Consider the following 12,323-nt stretch of genomic DNA (forward strand, 5'->3'; position numbering starts at 1 on the left):
CAAAATATGACAAAAACATCACAGTTTAGTATGTGGTCCAAAATATGACAGAAACGTCACAGTTTAATATGTGGTCGAAAATATGACAAAAACATCACAGTTTAGTATGTGGTCCAAAATATGACAGAAACGTCACAGTTTAATATGTGGTCGAAAATATGACAAAAACGTCATAGTTTAGTATGCCATCCAAAATATGACAAAAACGTCATAGTTTAGTATGTGGTCCAAAATATGACAAAAATGTCATAGTTTCGTATGTCGTCCAAAATACGACAAAAATCTCATAGTATGTGGTCCAAAATATGACAAAAATGTCATAGTTTATTATGTCGTTCAAAATGTGGAAAAAATGTCATAGTTTAGTATGTCGTCCAAAATATGACAAAAAACGTCATAGTTTAGTATGTGGTCCAAAATATCACTAAAACGTCAAAGTTTAGCATTCAATTCAATTCAATTTTATTTATATAGTGCCAATTACAGTCTCAAGACGCTTTACAGAACCCATATGCCTGACCCCCAGAGCAAGCCAAAAGGTGACAGTGGCAAGGAAAACACCCTTTGAACAGGGAAAAAAACCTCGAGCAGAACCCGGCTCTTTATGTGGGGGGACCCATCTGCCTGCTGGCCGGGCAGGTTGAGAGGGACAGAAGTAGAGGAGTAGAGGGATAGAGAGATAGAGATAGAGATAGAGAGGCAGGGGGGGACAAGGACCATAAAACACAGAATTTGATACATGCATGATAAGACAGATGATACATGCAAAGTACAACTAACATGGAAACTAATTAAAGTGTACTGCTATGGTGTACGGCTCTGGCATTAAATATACTACATATATAGCTGGTGGTAACTTCAAAACTATGTAGATGAGCAAATCAAATATAGTGAGGGTGATGCAGAGTAGATTGGTGGAAATGGGCAGCTGGAAGCAGCGGGCTGGAGGAAGGTCAGCAGCAGCATCCCACAGTGGACATGATGGAGACTAGGCCAGTTGGTGGGAGAACAACCACAGATCTGAAGCATCCAGCTCTGGGACCAGGGAGCATGTCATAGTTTAGTATGTCATCCAAAATGTCATTAAAACGTCATAGTTTAGTGTGTCGTCCAAAATATCACTAAAATAAATTAGTTTAGACATACTAAACTATGACGTTTTGATCAACTGAGCAGCCTTGGCAGAGTACTGCACTCTCTGAGTGCTTTTCTAGTTCCTCATGTATTTAATCATCTAAAAACCCCTCAGATTTATACTCCATCAGTTTATATTATAACTAGCTACACTACAACCACCTACCTTAATAAAATACTACTTTTGCTGAGACAGAAGAAGTATTCAGATACCAAGTAAAAGTAGCATCATCCCAGTGGAGAAATACTGTTGTACTGGTAGTACGAAAGTAGTAGCATGAAAATACATTTAAAGTACCAAACTGGCATTTTTCTTTGTTATAATGTGTAATTCGGCCACAAATATCTGTTCATAATATTAACTACTTCATATCTGTTTCTTATGTATTTCTTCTTATGGATCAGTAGCTTTTTATGTTAATATATAATATTACTTCCTAATGTATTTGTTGATTATATTTTGTGTTTTTAAAGTACATCTGCAAAGTGACTGTAAATGTAGTGGAGTACAAGTTTAATTTGGCAGAAAATGGAACTACTCTACTTGTATAATACAAGTAACTCAAAATTGTAACTGTACTTTGTAACTTTCTGCCTCTGTTTATACATTGATACAACAGTATTAACAAGCTAATATCGTAGTAAACGTGAGTTTATGAGTCACAACAGTCAATTATGGCTGTTTTCAGTACATTTAGATTTTAAATATTTACTTAAATGGGATGTTAAAAGCAAGATTTCTACTTGTAATGCAGTATTTTTATGTGTTGGTGTTGCTACTGCTACTAAAGCAAAGAACCCAAATAGTTTTTTGACCTCAGCTTCTGTTAAACGAGTCTCTCTCGACAGAACAAAATCAGTGGGAAAAGTCACACGGGAATAACATCAGGACCAACTATCATGTGCTCTGTTCATGCTAAAGACATCATACTGTGTTCAAAATGTAGCCAGACTGATGTCAGAGCAGAAAAATGCCTCTGCAACGTCCCAGACGTGACCACACGAGCACCGAGGGCCGAGTTACAAGACGGCACCATGACAGATAACCAGCTCCACTTAATGAATTTCCTCTCCACCAACCGCTCGCTGTTAATTTGCTAAAGTACAGGCTGTCGGAGCACCTTTGAAGCCGAGGAATGCTGGAAAGCCTCAACCACCTTTAACGCATCAGTCAGTTTATTTAATGCTGCTTTTTTTTTTATGAGCTTCTACCTGTTGTTTTTTTTAACTGTTCTGCTTTCAAGTTATTCATGTCTTCACTTTTGAACTGCCTCTTCCTTGTCTTCTTGCTTAATTAATATTTATAGGTACCGGCTGTCTGTTTGTGAAGTCAGTCTTCAGGAATTCCCAGTGTGGGGTCTCAGGCCTCTAACCAGACTTAGCCTCCCCATTCCAGATGAAAGCCGACTCTGAGAGAGACGGTGTTGTTTGGCCCGAGCAGCAGAGCCTTGCCTTCAGACGGCAGGAATGTGGGATGTCTGGAGTGGGGGTCAGGAAGCGAGGAAAGAATGCCAAGTATGTCCATGTTTGTCCAGGGCTGGCTCTCCATTCAGCCCCCAGTGACGTGCTGCGAGGGCCAGCGAGTATAAAGGCAGCTCCAGTCCCAAGCACAACTCAGATCAACTCCTCTACCGAAGCTAAACTCTAGCTTTCACCAAGTAAAAGACTCTGACCGGAGCTGCAGTTTGACAAGAGATCGACTCGATCAGAAAAGCTCAAGAGCTCTGAGACTAAAAGGAAGAGTTTTTTTTCTCTCTCTCTACGGAGGTTTTTCTGGAAGACTTTACTACTAAAAAACAAGAGAAAGATGTCTGCTGGGATGAAGAAAGTGATTTTACTGCCTCTGCTGTGCACCGTGATGCTCTCAGACATGGTAAGAAACAACTTTATTTTGTGTTTCAAGTGCTTAAACCTCACTTCTGCCACATTTTGCTGCATGTTTCTGTACCAGCTGCTTATCCGAGCTTCTTTGTGGGTGTTCAGGCTGCAGGTCAGGAGTGCAGCGGCCAGTGTTCGTGTCCGTCCACCCCTCCTCAGTGCGCACCGGGAGTCAGCTTGGTTCTGGACGGCTGCGGCTGCTGCAGGGTTTGCGCCAAACAAATGGGGGAGCTGTGCACCGAAAAGGACGTGTGCGATCCTCACAAAAGCCTCTACTGCGACTTCGGAGCCCCCATCAACAGGCGCATAGGAGTCTGCACAGGTGAGCCTCATTTGCATTACATGTAACCCTTAAATCTTCTTGAAATCTGAGCAGAATCATGACTTTTCTTGTGATTCTTGCACCACAGCTCGAGAGGGAGCCACCTGTGTGTTCGGCGGGATGGTGTACAAGAGCGGAGAGACTTTCCAGAGCAGCTGCAAGTACCAGTGTACCTGCCTGGACGGAGCTGTCGGCTGCGTACCCCTCTGCTCCATGGATATCCGGCTGCCGAGCCCTGACTGCCCCATGCCCAGACGGGTCAAGGTTCCTGGAAAGTGCTGCGAGGAGTGGGAGTGTGATTCCCCCTACAGACACAGCTTCATGGGCTCCGCTTTGGCCGGTAAGTCTCACTTCTTTTTCCTTCAGTGAAGCTATTCATTTGAAACTCTGCAACCAGGATGGAGTTTCTAATCCAGTGTTTTCTTACAGCTTACAGAGAGGAGGAAACCTACGGCCCAGATCCCTCCATGATGAGGGAGAACTGCCTGGTTCAGACTACTGAATGGAGCGCCTGCTCTAAGACTTGTGGCCTTGGGATCTCCACCAGGGTCACCAACGACAACCGCGATTGCCGCCTGGAGAAGCAGACCCGGTTGTGCATGGTGCGACCATGCGAGTCCCAGCTGGAGCAAAGCATTCGGGTGAGTTCTCTTGAAGCAAAAACTCACTCAGTCACTCATAGCTGCTTAAAGATTGTCAGCTAATGTTCATTTTTCTCCCTGCAGAAAGGAAAAAAGTGCATCCGTACCCCGAGACTCTCCAAACCCATGAAGTTCGAGATCTCCGGCTGCACCACCACCAAGTCCTACCGGCCCAAGTTCTGTGGCGTCTGCCTGGACGGCCGCTGCTGCACCCCCCACAGAACCACCACCCTGCCCATGGAGTTCAAATGCCCCGACGGACAGGTGATGAAGAAGCACATGATGTTCATCAAGTCCTGCGCCTGCCACCACAACTGCCCCGGCGAGAACGACATCTTCGAGTCCATGTACTACAAGAAGATGATGGGTGACATGGCGTGAGGCGTCGCCGAAGCAGGACGATCACAGCTTATGACTTGAAACAGAACTCCATCTCATTTTTGCAGCTCAGTATATATTTTCTCTTTTGTAAAAGTAGCCCAGACGCTTGTTTTTAGTGTCTGTTTTGTTGGCTGGTGCACGCCGGCCTCAAAGACTCAGACAGGGGGTTGCATAAGCAGCTCCAAGAGATTCCTGCACTATAACTTCTTTTATTTTTTTGAGAAACCTACTGTCAGGTTTCCACCCACCCCCCCTTTAAAATCTCTACTACAAACCCGTCCATTTTTACTGTATATCTAAACCTTGACCTCCTCTATAAATGAGGTGTCTAATGAGTCCAAGACCAGACCTGCAAAACTCGAAGCAGCTGCAGAGGAAACCTGCAGACCACAGTGTTCCTCTTGTCCAAACAGGTCTCAATGTGTCCTTGTGCGAATGTGTGAATGTGTGAGTTTGTGCGAGTGCGTCAGGCCTGAATTTCAGCCTTGTCCGAGTGGAGGAAAGGTCAGAGTTTCCGCCCAACACGTGGACGAGAAAAGCGAACAGCAGCAAGCAGAGTTTAGGGTTAGATATGGAACACGGTGGGCTTTGCCATGGCACTGAGAAAAGAAAAAAGAAAAAGAGTTGACTTACTGATTCAGGTCAGAAAGAAGAAGAAGAAACCGAGCATCTATAGGAACAAAAAAAATGTCTATTTTGTGCAAAAAAAAATAGAAGACTGGAAGAATTGTAATTTCATTCCTTTTTTTGATGTTAATGTTGATGTGTAAATTGTATATTTGTACAGTTTAAGTTAATTTAAAAAAAGCCAATGTTTCTGTGCTTCGAAATGTATCAATAGTGTATTTTTTGTCGACTATTTTTTACTATTTTATTGAGAAGTGTGACGAAAATGTTACATGTTTCACTTTGTAGCTGGAAATAAAATATTATATTTTTATACAAACATGAGCTCTCCTGTTGTTCTGTGACACATTTAAAACCAATGTTCCCTCTAATTTTTCATGAGTCTTAACAAACACACAAACTCCCTGAGCGTCCCTTGGACCACTGTGAGCAACATCAGACGTGTGCACTGTGGTCACACCAGCATCACATCCATTCAAGTTACATGGTTCATTAAAAGAATCAAATTACAGCATTTACATTTCTGTTAAAACACTTTGTCAACAGGAGCCAGTTGAAGGCTGCAGTGATTTTACTGACACTACAATGTATAAGAGTGAAGTTATTGAATATTTGTCTCTCTTTACTGTTGCAGCGGTTTTGCAAATTGCAGACGGACCCTGTTCACTCCGTAGACACCAATGTTATTCCTGTAGCTTGAAAGACAGCTACTTTTGATAAAACTGGGCTTGTAGCACATTGTCTGCCTTGCAACAATGGGAAAGAGGCACCGTTTATGTTTTGACAACCTATATCTGATGAGTTATTGATGCTGGAAGTCCGAATCTGTGAATATCTTTCCAACTTTACTGAACTTGGGGCCACTACCACCTAAGGAGTGATATATTTAATTTTGAAAAAAGCATTTAGCCATACTTAAAGCTTTAAGTGCTTTATTAACACGGAACTAAAAATTTTGTATTGTTTTATTATCACAGGTTCTGTCTGAAAAGAGGTGGCATCATTTTAAACAGTGAAATCAAACTAACAAAATGTAATGACCAACCAATGAGCAATACTGGATTCTGCAAAAACATCAACAACTTTTTTTAAAATCTAAATCTTATCTTAACACAGTTAATGTATTAATTTATTTATGTGTGTATGCATGTATTTATTGATTTATTTAGTACTGTTAACATATCAGAGTTCTGAGTGAGTTTTTCTTAAGATAGGCAAAGGCCATTTATTGATTACATATAGGCTCTTAAATGTTTATTAAAAACTAAAAAGCATTTTAAAAAAACAACTTAGGCATTTATTGAGTCATTAAAATACTGTAGAGTACAGACCACATCAGCATGATTATAAGCATCCTCTGGTAAATGAACAACCAGATACTGATGTCTCTCACCATATGGACTTCAGGAGATGACTGGGGGATGATAAACTGTGACCTACTGGTTGGGTTCTCTCTGTTCTCATGTTTCTTACATGTTTGTCCCCTGACAGCCGGGTCCTAATGTTTTTTGATCAACACACCATACTATGATGTTTTTACAATGATGGTTCTACTATGGAACCAGTTTGACATGTTCAGGTGTTCTTTGTGTGAAAACTCAGAGATTTCAGGTATCAGAAGGTGGTTTTCAACTTTCTTTGTTAACTTTCTGCTTCAACTTTAAACTAAATTTCCTTCACTAAGCCAGCCCTCTGGACTTCCAGTAAGCTGTGTTCCTATTGGCTGTCCAGGTGGCTGCTTGGTATTATCAGGAACACCTGAGCAGCTCAGTGTCTTCCTGCTTTATTTAGCTGCATTCAAACATTTCCTCTGCTTCTCTTCACCACAGAACCGGGTTTGGCTCCATTGCTTTAGTTATTTCTTTAGGCGTTGGCTTGCAGCTTCCAGCAGTAAAATCGTCTTTAATGTGTTTCTTGGTGTGTTTTAGGGCTTTGTACTGGATAGTTGTCTTGGTAAATGAGGTTCTTTAGCCACAGTTAGCACATGGTGCTAATGTGTGCAGTGATTAGTGGATTTGGTGCAGCTGAGTTGTGTCTTTATCTTGGCTGTAGTGAGTCTTCAGAGGTTTTTGGTCAGACACATTCTGTATTCTTGTTTGTGAGCCAGCGTTGGTTGTCCAGAAGGTAAGAGTTCCTGTCCTGATTCTCTGTTCTCAGAGGTTCTCTGGTAGGCTGCAGGAGACTTTAGTGTTTGGGTTGTGCTAGTTTGGTTTTTGTATGGTTTCATTTGGACGACTATCTTGAGGCTCCTCCATGTGGTTTAGTGAGGTTTTCTGGAACAGTTCTACATAGCAACCTGCAGCAGAAGAGACTTTGAGAGTTTTTAGGAAGTTCTGGAGACCAGACTTTAGAGCAGAAGAAACATTTGTCAGCAGTTTGAGCAGGAGAAGGTGAGCTTCAGAGTAGAAATGAGATGGAAACCTTCTTGACCCGTGTGGTGAGGTCCTGTACCAAGAGTTTGAGCAGGTTGTGAAGAGTCTGTAGTTCTTTGGTCTGAAAGCACAAGAAGAGTCGACTCATTAAAGGAGAAAACAGGAGATATTGTTGGTTCTTCTGTTGCTCTGCAGTTTCCTTAGACTGAATATCAAGTTTATATTTTAAATGATTTCCCATGTGAGCCCAAGAAGACTTGAATAAACTCCCTCCATCCCCTGGACACAACATATTTTATTACCATGTTAAATCTTTTTTTTTTTTTTTTTTTTTTTTTTAATGTTTTTGAGTTTTAATCATAGTTTTAGTATAGTTTTTTTTCTCTTTGCTTGTTTAGTTTTGTCATCTGTGTAAAAGGTGCTAAACAAATAAAGTTGAATTGATAAACTGAATAATTGACTAACTCATGATTGTGACAACAGAAGTATTTTCATTGTGATTTAAGGGTTTATTTCACTTTTAAGGTTGGGGTTAAAATCTTGACAGAGAAAGATGACTAAAGAAATAAACTACATAACAAAAAGCAATTAAATCAAAGGAAAAAAATTTAATACAAAAAACTTTTAAAAAGTTTTATTGTTAAAAAGATTTAAGAAATTTAAGATGTAATTTTCTAATTAAACTTTAAATTTCTTAATTAAATGTTTTGTCTTTATAAAAGTTTAATAATCTAATTAAATGTTTTGCATATTTTAAAATGTTTAATATTCTTCTTGTTTAATTTATTTTTTAAATGTTTAATTATCGAAAATATTTTATCTGTAATTTTTAATATTTGTATTTTAAAAATTTTGTTTAATTTCATGACATGTATTGTATCTTGAATTATCTAATTCAATATTTTGTCTGTTCAATATAATTTAATTGTATTTAATGTTTAACTCTATTAAACAGACAAAATATTGAATTAGATAATTCAACAAGATACAATACATGTCATTATGAAATTAAACAAAATTTTTAAAATACAAATATTAAAAATTACAGATAAAATATTTTCCATAGTTAAACATTTAAAAAATACAATTAAACAAGAAGAATATTAAACATTTTAAAAAATGCAAAACATTTAATTAGATTATTAAACCTTTAAAAAGACAAAACATTTAATTAAGAAATTTAATGTTTAATTAGAAAATTACATCTTAAAGACAATAAAACTTCAAATAGGAATAAAACAGAAAATACAATGAAGCATTTAAAAAGAAAATTAAACATTAAAAGGTGGTAAAACATTTAAAAAGAAAAACCTTAAAGATTTAATCGAAACATTAAATATTGGGAAAGAAAAAAAAACTCAAACAAGCCGACAAAACATTTGAAAAAACAAACATTAAAAAGACAAAACATTTGGAAATCAAATCAGACATTAGAAAAGAATAAAAGGTGAGAAAAGAGCAAAAGTAAACGTTTAAGAAGAATCAAACTAAAGACAAAACATTTGAAAAGACACCAGTTAGACTTTGGAAGATCAAATTAAACAGAAGAGACAATAAAACGATCAAAAAGAGCAAAAACAGATAAAGTTCTTAAAGCGTTTTCTAGTCTGAAACGAAAACATTAAGTTGTTTCTTCAAACATTTCCTCTTTCTATGTTCTTGGTTTGATTGTGGACAGATTAACTAAGAACTCATTTCAGAAAACTGCTTTCCAGATAAAGTCTACTAGTAGTTGAAGGCATTGATCAAACTAATGTTACCTTCTGATCTCCACAAACTTTACTGTTCAGTGAAGAGAATCAAAGTTTGTTGAGGATTTCTAAAAAACCCACAGGTGAAGGTCTGAGAAGAACTCAGATGGATGGTCTAAATGTGAAATCAAGACTCATGGTCACAAGTTTTAAGGCTTCTGTTAACCAGAAAGTTCAAACTAACAGAGAAGTACTGAGAAACTTTTAAAACTTCAGTCCTCAGACTGTCTGAAGGTTCAAACTAACAGAGAACTACTCAAGAACTTAGAAGATATCAGTCCTTGGGCTGTCTGAAAGTTAAATCTAACAGAGAACTACTGTGGGACTTAGAAAATTTCAGCCCTCAGACTGTCTGAAGGTTCAAACTAACAGAGAAGTACTCAGGAAATTAGAAGATATCAGTCCTTGGACTCTCTGAAAGTTCAATCTAACAGAGAACTACTGTGGGACTTAGAAAATTTCAGCCCTCAGACTGTGTGAAAGCTCAGGTCCTGAGGACTCGGGAGGTGTGGAGGCTTTGGAAAGTCTTGGAACTGAGGGTTCAACCCTCCAGCACAAAGGCTGAAGTCCAACCTCCTGAGAAAAACGGTCGAGTTGAGACCCGAGTTAAAAAAAAAACTCGAAAACGACAAAAAATAGATGATAAATGCGCAAAAAAAAGAAGAATTAGTATCTGAGCGAATAGCTCAGGGGAAAAGAAGACTGACTACCAAGTGGAAGGTCGCAGGTTCAAGACCCGCCAGCGGCAGTTTTCTTTCTTTGTCTTTGTCAGGATTTTGAGAAAATTTAAGAAGTGTCTGGTCTTGAACCAGCGACCTGCAGCTCCATAGGCAAATCCTTAACTCACTGAGCTACAGATCAGATAAAAAGAAATAAATTCGTCGTCCCTTTGACATCGTAGTTCCTGAAGTGACCACATGGGCAGGGCCAAGGCGGAGTCTGGGTGGAGTCAGGGCGGAGAGTAGGCGGGAAGGTGGGTGGCGGCCTCCCCCCTCTAGTCCCCCACCTCCCCCCACCACCCACCACACCTTCCCCCGCCCGACGAGTTCTTCGAGTCGCCACGAGTTCTTCGAGTCTCGACAGGTTTTCCCGAGTTTCTTGAGTTTCCACCAGGTCGGAGGCAGGACAGGTTGTCATGAAGAGGTGTTGAAGTCGATCAGGATGGAGTGACCTTTTACAGCAACTAGAAGGAAGACGACTAGAAGAGCAGGTCTTTAACCACCATCCATAAAATCCATGGAGTCGGCTCCAGAAAAATGAAGGGAGGTCAACTTTTATCAACCTCCATCCAGATGTTCAACTTGATATCTTTAGACATTTTTAGCACCACAAACCTTTAGTATCACACTTTTTTTTAAATCATTTATTAGGACTTTAATGGAATCCACCAGCAGATTTTCTTTTTGTTGACAAACTTTATTCTTGTCGTCGTGGGACTGCAGTATTTAAAACTGTTCCTTCTATTTGACCTCATGTTTATTAGTTTTAGTGGAGAAGGTTTTAATTGTCAATTAGTCTCTTAAAAACTAAATAATAAATTGGATTAGTCAAGAGGTTTAAATTTCTTACTTTGTCATATTTTAAATATGACAAAAAATATAAAAATAAAGTCTTGAGACAATTTGACCTGTAATTGGCGTTATATAAATAAAATTGAATTAAAATTGTATGTATCTTGTAATGTTGGAGTAATTCAGCCATATATGTTGGAAAATACATTTTCTTTGTCCATTAATCTGTTGTTTTCTCCAGTAATTCATTTCTTGTTTTGGTTTATAAAATGTCAAGCCCAAATATATTCAGTTTACTGTCATAAAAACCAAAAAGATTTACATTCATGATGCAGGAATCAGACAGTTTTTCACTTTTTATTTTAGTTTAGTCAGAAAGATAGTTGATAATGTGTGAATTGTTGCAGCTTGTGAGCCATAGAAGGTTTTAATCTTTGGGGCCGAGTGTCAAAAAACATTTAGAAACCAACATCAACAAAACACTCAACAAAGATTTGAACATCATTAAAGGGAAATCCAACTTTTGCATGACAATGTCTAATTAAAGGACATTTATTTCCAACGTAAATGTGTGATATTCATCCTCTGGAGCTTTCTCTTCACATCGTCTTCCACCTGGACTGGTTTGGTCGGGAGCATGTGCAACAAACATTTGAAAAACTGCACTTTAACATCAATGAATGACACTGAAGTTTAATCTCTACATAAATGAGACTGAGTCTGGATGTGCTGCTCTGTCATTAACTCCTAAGTTTAGGCAAAGTTCAAACAAAAGAGGACAGTTCAGATAAGACTTGAGAATGAGCTTATTTTGAACAAACATCTCAGACTTTCTGAGCTTCAGCACCTATAGCAAGATATTTTAACAACAAGCAACTCAAGAGATCCAGAAGTTGGAGAGAGTTAGCTTTAGCTGAGCCAAAGAACATGTGGGATGCTAACCTAGCAAACATTTCAGACTTTTCTCTGTGAATTCTGAGAAATAATTTCCTATTTAACGACAGAGCTACACATCTTAACTCAGTCTCATTAAAACAGACTCTAATTCAGTGTCATCCATCCATATTAAAGTGCAGTTACCCAAAATGTTTGTTGCATGAGCTCCAACAAAACCTGTCCAGGTAGAAGGCCACTTTGACAAACAGGAAGTGGAAGATTCCAAGCAGATTTATAGAAGGGGGAACCGGACTGTACTAAGTTTGGTTGAGTATAGAGGGGTGTTTTGTGGGTTTTTAAGGCTGATAATGATTATTAGTGAGACATTTGGAGTAGATATTCATTTGCAGTAAATGAAAGTATTTAAAAGCTTGGAGTTAAACTTAGAAGAACACAAACTCTAACAGAAAACTTTGTTGACAAGTTTTTGTTTTGTTTACAGATGTTAAAGGAGTTTTATTCGTGACGTATAACCAATCAAATCACTCCAGAAGACAGAGTGACCACAGGTAGATAAAGGTTCAGAGCCAAAGCAGCACCATTTTTAAATGTATTTATTACCGTAAATCAGTAAAAAATAAAATACTGATAATCAGTAAATCAGTCAGCCCACAATTACTACAATTCTACAATGTATGTCTCTTTGCTTTGACTTGTTATTTGTACAATATATGATGTATATTATGCCGTTTTTTCATCCCAAAGGCTGTACTATGATGTTTTCTAAGAGACATAATGTGCTACTCTGTTTGTTCTGGTCCTGCACTCCT

The 12,323-nt window shown here is 38.6% G+C and overlaps 1 protein-coding gene across 1 annotated transcript; it reads left to right on the plus strand.

Moving 5' to 3' along the window:
* The first annotated feature begins 2,740 nt into the window (after positions 1-2,740).
* On the plus strand, positions 2,741-5,302 carry ccn2a (cellular communication network factor 2a). The gene is made up of 5 exons (XM_055016180.1): positions 2,741-3,007; positions 3,118-3,334; positions 3,423-3,674; positions 3,764-3,975; positions 4,060-5,302. The coding sequence occupies exons 1-5, from the start codon at positions 2,942-2,944 to the stop codon at positions 4,354-4,356; spliced, it is 1,044 nt and encodes a 347-aa protein (XP_054872155.1). The 5' UTR covers positions 2,741-2,941; the 3' UTR covers positions 4,357-5,302.
* Positions 5,303-12,323: the final 7,021 nt, after the last annotated feature.

The sequence above is a fragment of the Amphiprion ocellaris genome, chromosome 12 (assembly GCF_022539595.1).
Source record: "Amphiprion ocellaris isolate individual 3 ecotype Okinawa chromosome 12, ASM2253959v1, whole genome shotgun sequence".
In the NCBI taxonomy this organism is placed as follows: domain Eukaryota; kingdom Metazoa; phylum Chordata; class Actinopteri; family Pomacentridae; genus Amphiprion; species Amphiprion ocellaris.